General features: G+C 39.4%; 2 protein-coding genes across 2 annotated transcripts; both read left to right on the forward strand.

The window, feature by feature from the left end:
• The first annotated feature begins 71 nt into the window (after nucleotides 1-71).
• Nucleotides 72-4,734, forward strand: LOC117761860 (SUZ domain-containing protein 1-like). The gene is made up of 4 exons (XM_034586160.1): nucleotides 72-436; nucleotides 1,576-1,625; nucleotides 1,775-2,038; nucleotides 2,124-4,734. The coding sequence occupies exons 1-4, from the start codon at nucleotides 386-388 to the stop codon at nucleotides 2,233-2,235; spliced, it is 477 nt and encodes a 158-aa protein (XP_034442051.1). The 5' UTR covers nucleotides 72-385; the 3' UTR covers nucleotides 2,236-4,734.
• A 2,286-nt stretch (nucleotides 4,735-7,020) lies between these two features.
• Nucleotides 7,021-14,622, forward strand: necap2 (NECAP endocytosis associated 2). The gene is made up of 8 exons (XM_034586143.1): nucleotides 7,021-7,180; nucleotides 9,129-9,229; nucleotides 10,502-10,606; nucleotides 11,041-11,122; nucleotides 11,646-11,754; nucleotides 11,871-12,015; nucleotides 12,113-12,197; nucleotides 12,333-14,622. Exons 1-8 carry the CDS (start codon nucleotides 7,086-7,088, stop codon nucleotides 12,376-12,378), a joined length of 768 nt encoding a protein of 255 aa, XP_034442034.1. The 5' UTR covers nucleotides 7,021-7,085; the 3' UTR covers nucleotides 12,379-14,622.
• Nucleotides 14,623-16,866: the final 2,244 nt, after the last annotated feature.

Consider the following 16,866-nt stretch of genomic DNA (forward strand, 5'->3'; position numbering starts at 1 on the left):
AGGAAGTTTATGAAAAGTCACATACATGATCTCGAACATTAATAAGTACTGTGTGTTGGAGTTTTTCGTGTGAACGACATGTGGTGGACGTCACACCGGTTGATTCAGTGGGGCGGGGGGCGTGACGCCAAATTTAAAGTCGCAGGCGCCCGGAGGAGGAGGTGTCCTCACTGGAGTGCTAAGCTAACAAGCTAGCAGGCTAGCAGGCTAACACGCGGCCTGGCAAACGTCTGGGAATCTCCTTCTTCCGACCTCACCTGACCACCGAAGCCCGCCAAGTCGAGCTCCCGCGGTCCGGTGCAGACGCCGCTCTCCGTCCCTGGCCCTCGGCTCGGATGGGAAATAGTTTTGAAGGGGTAACCAGCCAGCGGTCCGGTTAACAAAAATGGAGGATGATGAGGTTGCAGAGAGCTGGGAAGAGGCAGCGGACAGCGGGGTGAGAAACACGTACACATGTCGTGCTACACAAACCAGGTTGTAACTTGAATTCACTTCGACAGACACTTCGAAAGGATCTAAGATGAGCTGGATCGTTTTTATTATCAGTTTCCCTGTCAAAGAAAACAGCCTCTTTCCCCCGGATGAGGTCTGCAGGCCTCACCGTCCCATACCGTCGTGTGGCTAAGCCTGCGTTCATGACATTTTATATTCTCGTTAAAGGTATTGGCATTTATAATCTGTTGGAAAACCCGAGTGGTAATCATAAAGAAAGCTTTCTTTTTTTTAACACAGTATACTTTTCTCCCACAGTGGACGTAGTGTTTACACCCGCCCATTGCGGAAATGATAGGCTGGTGAAACATTACAACATCATTACGTTGTAGTAAATCAGGTTTAGAAGAAGTAATCTGAGAAATCTAGCTGGGTTTTCTTGTACGTGTTGGTCGATGAAAGTGGGAATGGACCAAAGAAAATGTTGTTCCACTCTAAAATACAACTAATAGCGGGACCAGGATGATAAATATACCATTTGTATTGTTAAAAGCAGCAAATTTACTATCATACTATCAAGATTAGTTTACTAATATAGTATAGGAATATCTTTATTTTCAAAGCACTTAAAACATGGTATCTAAGTATTTCACAAGTAAAAATGCACAAATCTATAAAAAATTATAAAAACTCAGTAGACTTACTAAAAGAGTAAAAACTTTGAAAGTTTGACAGGAATTTAACCATAACCATGACCCCCCCCCCCAGCAAACATTCAAATCCAACAGTAGCAGAGATTGCAACACTGAGTGATCAAATCCCCTGGATGTGATCCAGTTGCAATGAAAAACAATTCAGTTTATCAATAAGTGTAATTAGATCTATGAGAGGCCACCCATGTGGAATTGCTGAGTGCTCTGTAGATGCTTTGTCTACTGTGGATCATCCATGAGTGTCCAGAGATTAAACAGATCCCTCACCCTAGTGAGGGATTAATGGGTTATAATGATTGAGCTGGGTCAGAAGTGTGTTTTCTCAGACTTATGGATCTCGTAAACATGTTGGCTACATAGAGCAATGAGACTTAGGAAATATACTTGTTGGGCAGTAATACATTATTATTTTTTTTGTCTTTTTCCTCAGGAAATAGAGAGAAGGTTTGAAGCTAAACTGAAAATAAACCAGGAAGCAAAGTAAGCAAACAGAAAATGTGTCTGAAATCTTTGAAATATGATGTGAATATATATATATATATATATATATATATATATATATATATATATATATGCAATGTGTTCTCTAATATTTGTATTCCTCTGACACTTTTTTTTCACCTGTGCAGGAAGTCCAGCTTGGGCTCAGGTGTTTCACTTGTGCGAACTGCAATGGTAACTCAAGATGACTCTCTGCCAGCAGCACCCCCACCGCAAATCCGAATTTTAAAGCGTCCTACAAATAACGGTACCGCTGCCGCGTCCTCATCCCGTCCCTCTCAGCAGATGAAGTCTTTGGCCCAGAGGGAGGCAGAATATGCAGAAGCCAGGAAAAGGATTTTGGGTAGTGCTTCTTCAGATGAAACGCCTCAGGACAATCCATGCCACGACAGGTAGGAAAACCAACATTTGTCAAAGTTGGGAAGAAAAGACATAGATTAATATTAATTTACTCTAAATGTCTCCTCATTTGATTAGGCCAGCTCGTTTGAGTGCGCAGCAACCATCAGAACCAGTTCATCCACACAATCACGTGATCCGCCAGCCCACTGGCCCAGATGGCACCTCAGGCTTTCGACTCTGCAGATAAACTGAAGCTACCTGCTGCAAGGAAACATCTGTCTCCCTGAGAGGCTATGAAGGGGGACAGTTTAAAGGGATTGTGTGTGGTATGAAGAGCAGAGTGGTGGAACAACATAAAATTTGACAGATGTTAGAATTATGAAGACGTAGCATGGATTGTGACGAACTTCTCCACCCTCTCTCTACTCTGCTTACGGGCATGGTCTTTGCCTTTCACCTTGTCTTTTCCCTCTGTGGAACATTGCAAGGGGCTGGCAGAGATCAGCCAAAGATCCGAAACCTCTGTTCCACACTGAACAAGTTTTTGCCTCACATCCCTACACACTGTGATACTTCGATGTACCATGAGGTGCCCTATGATTTTAGGTCTGATCGGCCGGCAGAGTGCCAAGGCTTAAGGCGTCTGTCTCTTCAGGGATAATAAAGAGAGCTTGTGAATCTATGGGAATTCCCTGGAGACATGAAAACGAACGAGCTGGCCGTGTCACTAGTGGATTGTGGATCATGGCTGGATGTCCACTGTGAAGCTGGCTTCAGTTTTGTTGGGTTCCGTGAAAATTAAGTGCCGAGAGTTTACTGCGTGTTCAGCACCTTGAGTGCGAGTTGACAGAAATTCGTAACGATTCTGCTTTTTGCGTAAAAGTGCTCTGCGCTGAAAAGTGTGTTTCAATACTGTAGTGGCCCAGACCAGCACTTTCCACAATCCACAGGCCTGTCTTTGGCACTGGTAGCTATTAAAGAAATGCCCAATGGGCTCACAGCCTGTGGCCAAAGGTTATAGATCGGAAGGACAGAGTGTCACTAAATCTAAGCTTATTCAAGCAATAATAATACTGAATTTATTCCCTGGATTATTACTTTTTGTTTGTTTTTACATATTGACGAATTACCTGTGCTGTGTTTTTTGTTTTAATCAGTTTACATTGTTTTATTAGTTAGTTTTTTTCCTTTCTGAGTAATCTTATGTTTAATTCAGGAGATCAATAGTGTGTACCGAATAGATAATGTAGCTTGTGTAGGAAACTTCACTGGTGGTATCAAGATTAAAGTCGTCAAATTGGAAAAAGTCAGACCTATCCCTGTATTGAAAATCTTAAGTGGTCATGCATCAATGTCCCTGTTTGTGTTGCCTCACTGAAGTCTTTTTTTGGACTTTTTCTACAGACTTATAGTTAACTCTTAAAACCAACTGCAATTCATCTGTTAAGCAAAGAAGACTTAAGGCAGATTTTTCACAGGTGGCAGTTTGTTGACAAATTGTGTGCTTGGCTGGCAGTTGTTCAGAAATAACTCTTAAATACTCAACAAGGAGGAAGATGACATAAGAATTCCAGTAATCTTCCTTCAATCAGGGTCAGAGAAATGTGATTTAAATTATGAAAATTATATAAACATGCATCTTTTAATCTGTCTCCTCCAGAATGAATCCAGATTCAACTGCCTGGTTTTACTGAATGTTTTTCTGTGACCTGTGCTTTTTGTACAAACCAGGGTTTTACAACATTGTTTGCAGCATTTTGAAAAGAAAAGTTTGCAAACCATGAATTTAATAATGCAATCAAATACCGAAAAGTCACCAGTTATTAAGACGTTCACTGTAGATGAGAACCTGCTGTTCATTTTACAACCTTTTAATACTTTGCCTTAAATAACAGTTACCCTGGATATACTTTTCAATTGTTGGTGCTAATTAATCTTTCTTTTTGTGCAAACATGATAAGTTAATTATTCTTTGAAAAAATCCAGTGTATTTGAGGCACAGTTTAAAGCTGCACCAAGCTATAGTTTTAGACGGATACAAAACCACTCACTGGCTGTGCAGTAAAGCTTCTCTAAGTGAAAGACTCCATGCAACATTTTCACCATCATTTGTCCAAATAATTCCTGGTGAATTGATTGTTGAACATCTTGCTTTTGTGAGCAAATGTACTATAGATCAAATAAGAAAGTAAAAGCAGAGCTGAATTTGATGCTGTTTGAAAAACAACGTTGTGCAGTTGTCTGTTGCAGTTCTACAATCTCAGTATTTTTGTTATATGTGATAACATCCCTTGTCAAGATGAGTGGAATGCAAGGTTGTAACATCACTGCTGTCTATTGATGCCCATAATAACTTCTCCCAGGGATCTGGTTCAATTGCTGAAAAACAGGAATTTGTAATAATTTCAAATGGAGAATTTAGAAGAATTGTCATTCTGTACCTGTGAGATTTCCCCATGATGCTTTGTTTCAGTCATTCAGCCACCTGTTGGGTTTGTGGCTGATTTGATTTCATTAGAATTTCAGCAAATTTGAAAAACACAAATGAAATTTGAATACCCTTTAATAGACGTACTTCAAAAAGAGAACTTGGTGTATGTTTTATGTTTCATTAGACTGGTTCTTTAGCAGAATGTAATATGAATTCAAACCACATGTTATTTCTAAATTATTTATTTTGACACATAGGAATAAACTAATTGTGGCAAATATAAATACATTGATTAAAGGATGGTTATTCTCACAATGACAGATGATTACAGTTGAGTCATTCAGGTGAATTGTAAACAAAAACATTTACAACACTGTATTTTTGGTTACTTGTGTTCAGTAATACCATAATTGATTGTGTCTTCAGTGCCTTTAGAAAAGCACAATTCAAGAATAAGCCATACAAAAGTACGTTAATTGACAACTTTTAAATATTCAGATAAAACAACTGGAGTTGTAGCCATTGGGTCCTGTGCTACATGTTGATAAACCTTATTTTAAATCAAGATCTTTCAGGCTCTCACACCATTCAAGCCCTTTGCAAACTCTACAAACCTAAAACTAGGATGAAAGTGTGAATTTGAAATTGTACTGGTGATATTAAAAAAATAAGACAAGATGTTGAATATCCCTTGTACATTTGAAGGTCCTCTGAACCATAGTGATGAACAAATTGCCAGATAGCAGCAGATGTCAAGGATTACCAGCAGATGTTGGTGACCACCAGTGGAAGTTAGGGACACATCATCAGTTGTGAACCTGTCGGAGTTAGGTGTGCAGCTTTATGTTCGCATTTATTTGAAGTTGCTTTGGTCAAAAGCGTCATCTAAATAATATATAATGCATTCACTTGGTTGTAAACCTGGCTTTGAAGGTATCCATATTTCCTTTTTTTATTTGGTTTTCATATATGGAATACATACAAAAAAGATTCCCCACCCAAAACAAAAAAAACATCAACATCTTGGGGAGGATCCATCTTTTAAATAAATGACAGTCTGTATATATTCTTTAACATGCCCTCATTCTTATCCTAACATACAGCATACTTTCCAAGTCTAATTTACATGCTTAGACATATGCATATCCATAGGCACTTGTTTGAGAAAGAAAAAACATCCTTATCATCCTTAGCATGGGTATATAACTGTTAAAGAAAATCAGGTGTTGAAAATCACACACAGCTAAGCCATTTTAACGAAATGTCTCTTTAAAAATATCAACTTGAGTTCTTAATTTACATTTAATTCTCTTCATTGTATTTATATTGTACACTATATGAAACCACTCATTCATGTTTGGTACGGCTGTCTTTAGCCACTTTCTGGTTGGAGCTGTTTTGCCAGCAACTAGCAGCACCCTCAACATGTATTTATCTTACTTTGCACAATGAAGTTCTTCTAGGGCCTCACGGTAGAAGATTTTAAAATTAAAATACATTTATATCTTGTAAGCTGCCTCCAGGACACTGTGGACACTTTTCCAAAATGGAGCCCCGGAGGGACAATTCCCCAAAAAAAGGAAAGTGGTTTGCCACTGCAGTACCACAGGATCCCCAGCAGGCTGTCTGATTGGAGGAGTTAGATTTGCGCTGGAGCAGAGAAAAAGCAAGACATGTTCTTCCAACTAAATTCTTTCCATGAGGGAGCACTGGACATCCGCCATTGCTGTCTGCAGATCCTGTCCCATTCTTCCTGTGACATTGTGAAATTGCTCTCTGCTTCCCATCTTGCTTAAATAGCCAAAGTATTATCCCCTTTTAAGTTTTGAAGATCTATATATAATTAGATATTACTTTTTGGTATGTAGCATCTTTAAAAGCTTTTGAAAAATATCATGAAATTTCCTCTCCCTCTGTATTATTTTCTTATGGAAAGTTATTTCAAATAAAATCTAATTTCAAAGTACCTAAATGATCCTGATTTTGAAGATCATGGTTGTCTTTTAAGTCCTGGAAGCTCAAGACTGTACCCTGATTTAAAAGTGTACAATACGCAGTGAGACCATTTTCCGTCCAGCATCTGAATTTGGTATCATATATGCTGGGCCTGAAATCTGTGTCATAAATATGAATATAAATTCTGCACACTGAACCTTTAAGAATGGAAGGGCTAATCTCCCTCTCTACTTTGAAAGTTGTAAAGTTTGAAATTTTATTTTTGTTTTTTTCCCCTGCTCAGGTAAATCTGGAGGTGATTTTATCCCACCCCAAAAAATGTTATATTTGGAATGAATTTAAAAGTCTAGGTAGGATATCCATCTTTAACGAATCTATACATGAGCTAATATTTAAATAAGGAATTAAAATCCATCTATTAATATCTTCTATCGTTTCCTTTTTGAGAGGGCCATAGTTAATTACTTCTAGTTTGGATAAGTCCGTAGTAAATTCCCAAGTATTTAACAAGTTTCTTATCCCAGTCCATCTAATACTTGTAGCGAAGGTACGGAGGGGGGTGTTATTCTCATTAGTGGATGCGAGGCCATGCGCTGCGCCCACTCCGACCAGGGGCGGCGCTGTGGTAGCTTGTCGTGTTGTTCAGCTCCAGCCTCAGCCGTGTCCATTGAAAGTCGGAAGTTGTTTTCTAGTTAGTGAAACTTTACAAAATGGCAGAAGACAACTCTTATGAGTCCATGCTCTGCGTCAAGCCCGAGGTCCACGTTTACAAGATCCCGCCGCGCGCCTCTAACCGTGGATATCGGTAAGTTGACGTCAGAGGGCGCTTACGTTTGTGACAGACAAGTGTCGGTCAGCGAAGCTAACTTAAACGGACATGCATCCATTATCGGACAGGCTCGTTTGGCTGGTGTTTTGTTACTTTTCTTCCGTTTCCCCGATAAATGTCGTCGACGCTGAAAGCCCACAAAGTCCGTACACTACACCACATAGTATTTAGATTGATCCACGTGGTTGTTGTGCAGGTTTGTGGCCAAGAAGTTCCCCGCTGTTTCCAAAGAAACCCTCCACTCCATATGCTCTCGGGAACCGGACACCGCCACCGACAAACAGCTTACTTGAATCTCAAACCTGTTGTCGTGAAAAACGGTTAACACGAGCTGCCCGTGAAAGACGCGAGGGACTTTGCTTATAAAACTATGAAAAGTTCTAAATAGCTGAGCTCATGCAAAACACCACCGCCAGGGGCCCTGAAAGCCGCAGGTTCACCCCATGTCGTCTCTGTCCGTATTTTGGTTAAAAGTACGTTGGACCTTCGCACTGCTGAAGCTAAACATCAACACTGGCGGTCTGACTTCACCGTGTAGTCTTCTTTTCTGGTGATGCTCTGTATTTTACATTTTGTGTTTATCAAACAAGCTTGTATATGAAGTTGGACGACATGACAGCTCCCACGAAAAACGAGGCCAAAACGTCTCGACCGCCCCCTGGTGGTTGACTACAGTATAGGTCACAAACCCCTCTTACTTCATGTCAGTAAATGGGACTTTGAAAAATAACACAAAATTCGAAACACACGGCTGACTGTATCTCGCAATTGGTCGAGTGTGTATCAGTGGTACTTTGATACCGCAGCTCGATTACTACTGTGCAGTCTCTAGCACCAAATTACGTCATTGGCACGAGGGCTGGGCGACTATTATTATGATTATGGCTTCCAATGATTTTGTAAACAAAGTATTTAACAAAACGGTTATCACCCTGCATTCCGTTTAGCATTGAGCATTTAGATCTGTCGAGCCTTGCCACACTGTCTGCATGAGTGGCTGCGCCGTGGTTCTGCTATGTTCATGGTTGTATGTTGTTCACACAGGCAGGATTTCTGCTGCGCTTCTGCAGTGTGAGGTTTCTGGTATACCAACTGTATTTACCACGGGCTTTATACTCAACTAAATGCCAGGACACTGGGATTACTGCTACGTTTATTATGGCCGCCCCTGCTTCAGGATCAGGGCAGACACACATTTTGGACCCGGTATCCTGGTACTGTTCAGTATTACCCTACTGCTGTCCTCCATCCTCACTCCCCCGCTGACCTGCGCTCACTTTACACGTTATTAATGAACACCAACACTGATGAAAAATTTCTACGACTCATACAGTACTTAAAGTTTACTTTGTGCTTGTTTGATTCGCTCGAGAGTTTATGAGACACTTATTTAATCACATTGAAAAAAGGTCCAACATCCGGATTCATGAGCAGATATCATCGTTTGTGTGAGGAGTGGCAGACAAACGCACATGCACACTCAGGAGAGAAGTTCTTCCTGCAGATTATGACGCAATATGTTTTTATTTCATTGTTGCAGAAGAAGCAACACTGTGTTTGTCCATGAACACATAAATATACATTCAGCAGGTTTTTCTAGAGATCAGTTCTACGTGTGAGTGACTAGAAAAGAGCAGAGGAGCTGAGCAGTGTTGCTCACTCAGGCAGTGCAGACACTTTACAATCCTGCAGTCTAGTTCTTTGTGACACCTTTGCTTTTATTCATGTGACTGCTGAACCAAAGTACTCAGTTTCCCTTATTGTCTGATCTTAGTTTTACCAAAAACTTCCAATTTCGCTTCCTCCTGCTGTGTGAAGCAGCAGCTCCCATGCATGAAAGCTTAGATTATGTCAGCTGTTCTTGTGAATGACAATTACACAAACCACTTTCTTATCCAGATGAGATTTTTTCTTGTTTTTCTAGTGCTGCTGACTGGAAGCTGGATGAACCTTCATGGAGTGGAAGGATGAAAATCACTGCGAAAGGCAAGATCGCTTTCATAAAGTTAGAAGACAAAAACACAGGTACAATGATGTAAACACATCTGCTTACTACATGTGATGTTGTTTTCTGCATGCATCTCATTGAGTTCATAATTTATTAATGCTTCACAATCAACTCCTTTATGAAACCTTTTGCTTGACTTATTTCAGCTCTGGTAAAATGTCAGTAAGCCTCATGTGAGGATACAGCAGGGAAATTTATGGAAAACTCAAAGTGAGCATGTGGGCGTGTTGATGACGTTTCAGCAACTAACCATTCAAAGTTGGTCATCGGTTCCTTTTGAATGGCCCTGATGAGTATAGCCAGAGAGATACAGAGCCTACCCTGCCGGATCTGCTCATCAGCAATGAATTTACACTAGATCGTGTGGTAATTATTTGTTTAGGTTGTTTGTTAGTGTCACATTTAGGTAGCACATGATGGCAGTTAAAGGTCCAGTGTGTAGGTGAAAGGGATGTTTTTGATTATGAATTGGATGTAAAATAATCCTAGTGATGTTTTCACTAGTGTTTAATCATCTAAATTGTTGTTCTCTTTACCCTAGAATGAGCCCTTTATATTTACATCTGGAGCAGGTCCTCTCTACGGAGGCTGCAATGTATTTTACAGTAATCCAAACTGTACAAATTCACACCTTTTGAGTTTTGATGACAACTGAAGGCTACCACAGGTTCTCCTTCATGTTTGGAAGGGGAGGGTGAGGGTTATTCAGCTGCAAGATGCAAGTTCACCACTAGATGTCACTAATTCTACACATTGAACCGTTTAAAATGTTTGAAGCCTCAAACCGATGGTCCACAGCACAATGGCACTTGCTGTTGTAGTAAACTCTCTAGTGGATTAATCGAATAGAAAGCTATTCAAAGCCCACAAGTGACTTCTGAGATTTCCCATAGAAACAAATTATTTAAATGAACAAAACAAAGACAGATTATGTGAAAGCATCTCGCTGTACTCACAGTTTCACTAATCCATGGGATAAACCTTCATATATAACCTTTCACATTTCCTCCACATTTATCACAATGTGTGTGTGTTTGTCCTTCAGGAAGATGACAAGCACACAAGAAAACATTTTCTCACAACAAGAGAAAAGCTGTTTGAGGAAAGTTATGCGTTTGTGTTATTACAGCAGATTCTCTGCTTTGCTTATTTCATGTTAACGGAGAAGAAAGCGTCATACGTTAGTCACAGTGTGATCGAAGTGCCTGTGAAGCAGCCTTTTTACTTCATTATTTACCACTCAGAAAATACCCCTGAGGCACAATGTGGTGTAAATTTGTTCTTTGCAGGAGAGCTGTTTGCACAAGCTCCAGTCGACCAGTATCCAGGTTGTGTGGTTGAATCCGTCACCGACTCCAGCAGGTATTTTGTGATACGGATAGAGGATGGCAATGGTAAGACTTTTTCAACAGGATATCAATTCAAATGAGAATGTTACATATGTACAATGTGGCAATACGTAAACTAATTTATCCATTTACCCTATTGATCTTAATGTATGACGACCCTGATTATAAAGACATCTTATTTTTTGTAACTAATCTTTTCTAAATAGGAAATATTTTGCACTAAATAAAGCAGGTAGCTGTACTGTGCTTATTGTCTCTTAAATTTTATATCACATGTATATAAACAGCAGAATTAAAAACAAGCCTGTAAATACGACAAACTCTCGTCACTCTTTCTAAGAATATTTGTGTCACATAAAGGTTGTTAGTATATGTTTATTGTGTAAATATTGTAGGAATATATTTGTTTTATGAGATGTAAAGTTAGTTTACATTACCTAAAGTTTACTTTATTGTCTTTACAATTGCTTTGATTAAAGGACGTCATGCTTTTATTGGTCTGGGCTTTGCTGATCGTGGAGACTCATTTGACTTCAATGTTGCTTTACAAGACCATTTTAAGTAAGTTACTGCCTGTTACATGTGTATTTTTGTCCCCAATGGATATTTAAACATACGACCTATGAATGATCAAGTCTGTATGACCTGCTACAGTTTTCTAGACGCATCTTTGTACCTTTTTGTTTTTGTCTAAATGTGTAGTTAATTTCCAACATTTAATCTTGTATGAGTGGATATTATGCAAAGTTGCACAGCATGCATATGTAAATTGTATTCTTTAATTATATTCTATAAAAGTGAGTCATTGATTGCCGTTTGTTGACTTATGAAATAATTAAAACAGAGACTCGTGGAAAAAACAAAAAAGGTATTTGTTAAACTATGTCAGCAGCAAGCAACGTGACACTATTTTAATACTCTGTCGTACCATTGTTAAAATGTTTTACCCATTAATGTACAATTTGTTGTCTGGTATCTGCAACTGCACCATCCCTGTTTCATTCTTAAGTACCACCTTAAAGTTTAAATTGACCAAAAATGATTTACAATGATAACTGTTATGCTTTCAACTCTATTTCTAAAGATGGGTGAAGCAAGAGGGTGAGCTCGCAAAAATGGAAGCTTCTGATTGCGTAGCCCCTAAACTGGACCTGAGCTTCAAAGAGGGACAGACAATCAAGATCAGCATTGGGGTGAGTATGTCACCAAGACATCACAGGTGGAAGGAGATGACCATAATGACAACAGTATTGATCAGGAAAATGATGATTTAAAGTTTTAGAAACTGTTGTAACTCTGTCTACCACAGAACATCAAGAAGAAGGATGCGGGTGGTGTCAAACCGCGGGGGGCGGTTGGAGGTCTGCTCCCACCCCCACCAGGCGCAAAGGCTGGAGGCATGGTGCAACCTCCTGGAGGACAAGAGGCAGTCCCAGCTGTTCAAACTAACACTGGTGATCACCCTGCTTTTATATTAGATAAACATTTTAAAAATCATTACAAGATGTTAAAGTCATTCATACTTTACTTATATGTTTTTTCTTCAAATAGACGCTCTTTTAGACTTCGGTTCCCCAGTCCCTGCAGCCCAGCCCAGCTCGGATGGTTGGGGGGATTTCACATCTGCAGGTTCCAAGTAAGGTTTTCAGCATCTTTTTCTTGTGTAGTAATACATCTCATCCATTTGTCATATATGTATCAGTTTTACGTGACTGTTTTTGAGGTATTCCTCTCATTATCACTCTCATCTTCCACCACCTCTCCTCCACAGCTCCAGTAAAGATGCTGTCAAATCAGGATGGGTGCAGTTTAGTTGAGTTGTGAGAAAATGTGCACACACTCAGGTTCCATACATTCCATGGGCAGGACCATTTTGGCAAAAAGAAACTAAAAGAGAGGAACTGTTAGTAAAACTTGACCGCCTCCGTCACTGCTTTTGTTCTGTAAAGAGTCTGTTTATGTTGACCATAGCCCGCTGACCAACACATTCTGAAGGAACAAACAGCAAAATGTACAGAATTTTGACAATATGACTATTCTTTTCATACTCTGCTATGCAGTGAGGTTTGTCTTTTGATTTTTAGTAGTCTGGTAGCCTCTAAACTGTCATTGTTAGAGACTCTGCTCTCTCAGAAAAGTGAGTGTACTGATGGTTGAAGTGCAAGGTTGTTTCCTGACACTAACAGGTGCGTGTCCACCGCCTTAAATCAAATGCTCCTTTATTTTATACCTACTTTCTAGTCAATCTGTCAAAAACCAGATTTGAATCGTATCCCTCTAATTTTCTTCTGCTGTCAGTGTCACATTTATCTCATTACACCAGCACAACTCATCTCAAAATTATCTGAACCATTTGGGAAAACACAATGATTTACAATTGAAGTATATATGTTTTGTTTAGCTTGTCTATGTGTGTGTTAGTGATCTTACATTGATTGTTTAATTAGTTAGGGCCCGGGCACAGAATGGTGCACATTACATGGCCCAAACATGCTCGCTGTGCGAACAATTATATATTTTCTGGGTCTTGCACATTGGCATGGCAAATGGCTCGATTGCACAGTTTAAAAATTCAAAGATCCCTGCTTTAACTTTGCTCTAGATGTATGAAGTTCAGGAGATGTGTCTATTAGGCAGAAGCCTCTTGGAGCTGTACGCTATACCCAACAGGAAATTTGCCATTTTGAATTTATTGGTCAAATCTTAGGCTTTTTTTGCCATTTATACACTCTGATGAATTCGTTGTAGGGAATTAATTTATTCTTCAATTTTTTTCAGTCTAATCTTGATACTTTAATTGTAATAAAATGCAAAGGGTTTTAGTTTCCGGCCGTTTCGTTGGGTGAAATTTTTTTTTTTTATTTATTTAAAAAAAGACCAATTGCCCACAGACACTTACTACATACCATAACCTGGATTACTGACAATCTTCAGTCCTTCAACAATCTTTCAACTCCTGAAGAAGGTGGAGAGTCCTGCAGTCAAAGAGGAAAAAGAAGCTGGAGATGGTGCCAGGCTTTTTGTACAGGCGACTTTTCAAAGAGGAAGCAATTCATTTCTGGCTTTTTTATGAGAAAGGAAACCATTAGCAGCTCTGGACAAGGCCATTCAGTTAGGGATATTTCATTGTACCCAGAAATGATTGTGATAAATGATATTGTAATAATTTTGAAACCAGTTCATACCGCTGATGATAATATTATAGCATATTAATAATTGACCTTTCAAAGACCAATGAACTTTGAAGTCTTGAGAATATTCAGTCTGACATTTGAAAATATTAAAATATCAGAAATAAATAAAATATGACTAAAATAAACCACACAACCAAAACAATAATGAAATGGACCCTGTGGCTCTGTTAACAAAAAGTACTTCCCTTACTTCTCCTCCATGCTGTTGACCTCTGATGTGTAAAGCCTCTGCCACCCTGTCTGTGTGGCTGTTAGCCTGGTTGTTCAGACACCAGATTATCAAGGACAGGAAACAAAACATTTGGGTCTGGCAAGATGCCTTGGTAGTGCCCCCCTACAGACCCTGTTGGGTACATTTCTCCTGGATTTATGAAATGTGGTAGACAGATATGTCAGGCAAAAACTTAAAGAATGCCCCCTGGGTTCATGAAGTAAATTCATCAGGAAGTCCACAATTTTGGATGTTTATTTGAAAATGTTAGGGTCATGTCAATTGTAGCTCTCGTCTTTACCCTGAGGCCTGTTTATTACCAGGTTTTCTTTTCTTACCCATCCCTAAATAAAGTAATTATTTTTTCTTATTTTGTCAGCTCCCCCCTCTCCTTTGTCTTGTGATTATGGTGAAAGTTCATGTGTGTAAAACTTGTGAATTCTCATATTGCTAGTATCTTTGTCTCTTTCTGCCCATTCCGTTGTCACTCTACTTGAAATGTTACCGTCTCGTTCTCCATTTACAAAGCAGAAGTTTTGTAGATTAGAAGTAGAATCCATTGTTTCACCTACATGTGCTGATCTATCCAAGGAGCGAGGGCCCTTTAATACTCCTCGCACCTTTAACTTTACGTTGAAGTTCTTAAACCATCATCAGAAATGCAACTTTTCATCACTGTATTGGGATAGAGTCGTGATTGCCATTTTGTCTGTGATTCAAAGTTTGAAAATGGTTGTCTGTTCATGTTTGTTTACACCCTCCATGTCTTTTCCTCTTTTTTTTTTTATGTGCCTTTTACCAAATAGAATTTTCCTTAATCTTGTTGATAATTTGCAACAAGAATTTGATCAAGTGCCTTTCTGAAAAATATCTAAAACTTATAAAATGTTATGTTTCCATGTAAATAAACGATGTATTTCATTGGCTCTTTTTGTGAATTAAATCAACGAAATAACCAGTGTCTGCCTGTGGAATTACAGGATTTAATCTGAATTTGTATGTTCTCTAAAGCTAATGTCCGATTTTTCCTCTTCACATTTGCACTATGTTGTCCATGAGTTTAAAGGTTAACACTGCATCAAATGATAACATGAAGTCAGCTTAGAATCATGTTGAAAACTAAAGAATGTTGAAAGTTAAATTGGTTCAGTTTGATATATTTTATTTCAGACTGTCAATTGTTGTATGGTCTACGGTTGTAAAATAATCAGATCATTTAAGTCAGATCAGTTTCACTCGAGTCATTTTGTGTCATGATTGGATTCATATAGAGACAACTAACTAACATTATTACGCTAGGGTCAGGCACATCCTCACTGGTTGTAAAATAAGTATCTCCTAAGGTAGGTATACGTTGATACACAACCAGATAATGCCTTGCAGCAACACTAGAAACTAAGTGAACTGCTACCAATGCCTTGCCGTCCAAAACATCGAATGCAGTTTAAAGGACAACATTTATCCGCGAGGGGGAACAGGAAAAGAGAGGGCCTTCTCCACTGGCCAGTAGTGGTCAGTTGGAGCAAGTCCGAGACTGGGAGATGCTGGTGGATGTGGGCCAGCGACTTACAGTCCCATCACATATTGTCACTACCACCCTAAGACCTGACCTGATAATCTGGTCTAATACCCTGTGCATCGTCTACTTTTTAGAATTGACAGTACCCTAGGTGGATAATGTTGATGAAGCAAATGAGAGGAAAAGGCTGTGGTATGCAGACCTTGCATTTGAGGCACAGCAATGTGGCTGGAAAGCAATAGCTTGCCCTGTGGAGGTTGGCTGCACCATTAGGTTGCACAAAGATCTGGAGATCCATGGACAAGCCCTGCGCCGGACCATAAAAGAAACATCACACACTGCAGAACGCTGCAGCCAATGGCTCTGGATCAGGAGGAAAGATCCCAACTGGGCCCCAATATGCTAGGGACATGCACCAAGGTCTGATCAACCTGTGGTGGGCCTGCCTTAAAAGAGGATTTCTTGTGATTAAAAGGCCTAAACACCTGATGACGCTAAGGTACACAACTGAAGATATGTCCCTAACATCCGCTGGTGGTCACTAACATCCGCTAACATCATCTGGCAATAGGCATTAATTGCTGCGGTCGAACATACAAGGAATATTCTCCATCTTGTCCTATGTTCTAAAATGGTACAGAGTTTAGTTTAAAAAGGCTAAAGAGGTAATGATGTCTGATCTACTGAGCAGCCACATGGCTTTCATAGTACTGCCATAATACCCAGCAGCCAGACAGATTTACCTTTATCCTCAGCGTACCCTCAAGTTCGGTCTGTATCATTGATCAGAAGGTCAAAACACTTGATGACGCTAAGGTGCACAACTGAAGTTATGTCCCTAACATCCGCTGGTGGCCCCTAACACCTGCTAACATCTAATGTTTTGTTTGTGGTAATTTGTGCAGAAGACCTTCAGACGTACAAGGGATATTCTACATCTTATCCTATATATTAAATCATATAAACTCTTGTTGCTTTTTACATAAGTGAGATATACAAAATATGTTGCAGTTGTAATATTTCCATCTTCCTGCAGAAATTTAACTCCAAAATTGAATTAGTTGAGATCTCAAATTTCCTTCAAAATTAAGACAAACACAATCAAGTAACACTGTATCGATTTACGGTGATAGTCAGCAGCAACTGTCTTATTCTGAAAATATCTGACAGTTAGATGCTTACTATCGCTATTTGATCACCAGCCATAATGAGGTCACTCTACTCTGCCTTATACAGCTTGTTGGAGCTAAGTTCAGGTGAAGGTGCTGATGGCTGATGAATTAAAGGAAGAAACTAAACTTGCACCTGTGAAACAGTGAATTTTCAGCTTGTAAAACAGCAAAACTTTAGTCTCAGTGGAATAAATCCTGAGAACAAATTG

This window comes from Hippoglossus hippoglossus, chromosome 5 (genome assembly GCF_009819705.1).
Source record: "Hippoglossus hippoglossus isolate fHipHip1 chromosome 5, fHipHip1.pri, whole genome shotgun sequence".
Classification (NCBI taxonomy): domain Eukaryota; kingdom Metazoa; phylum Chordata; class Actinopteri; order Pleuronectiformes; family Pleuronectidae; genus Hippoglossus; species Hippoglossus hippoglossus.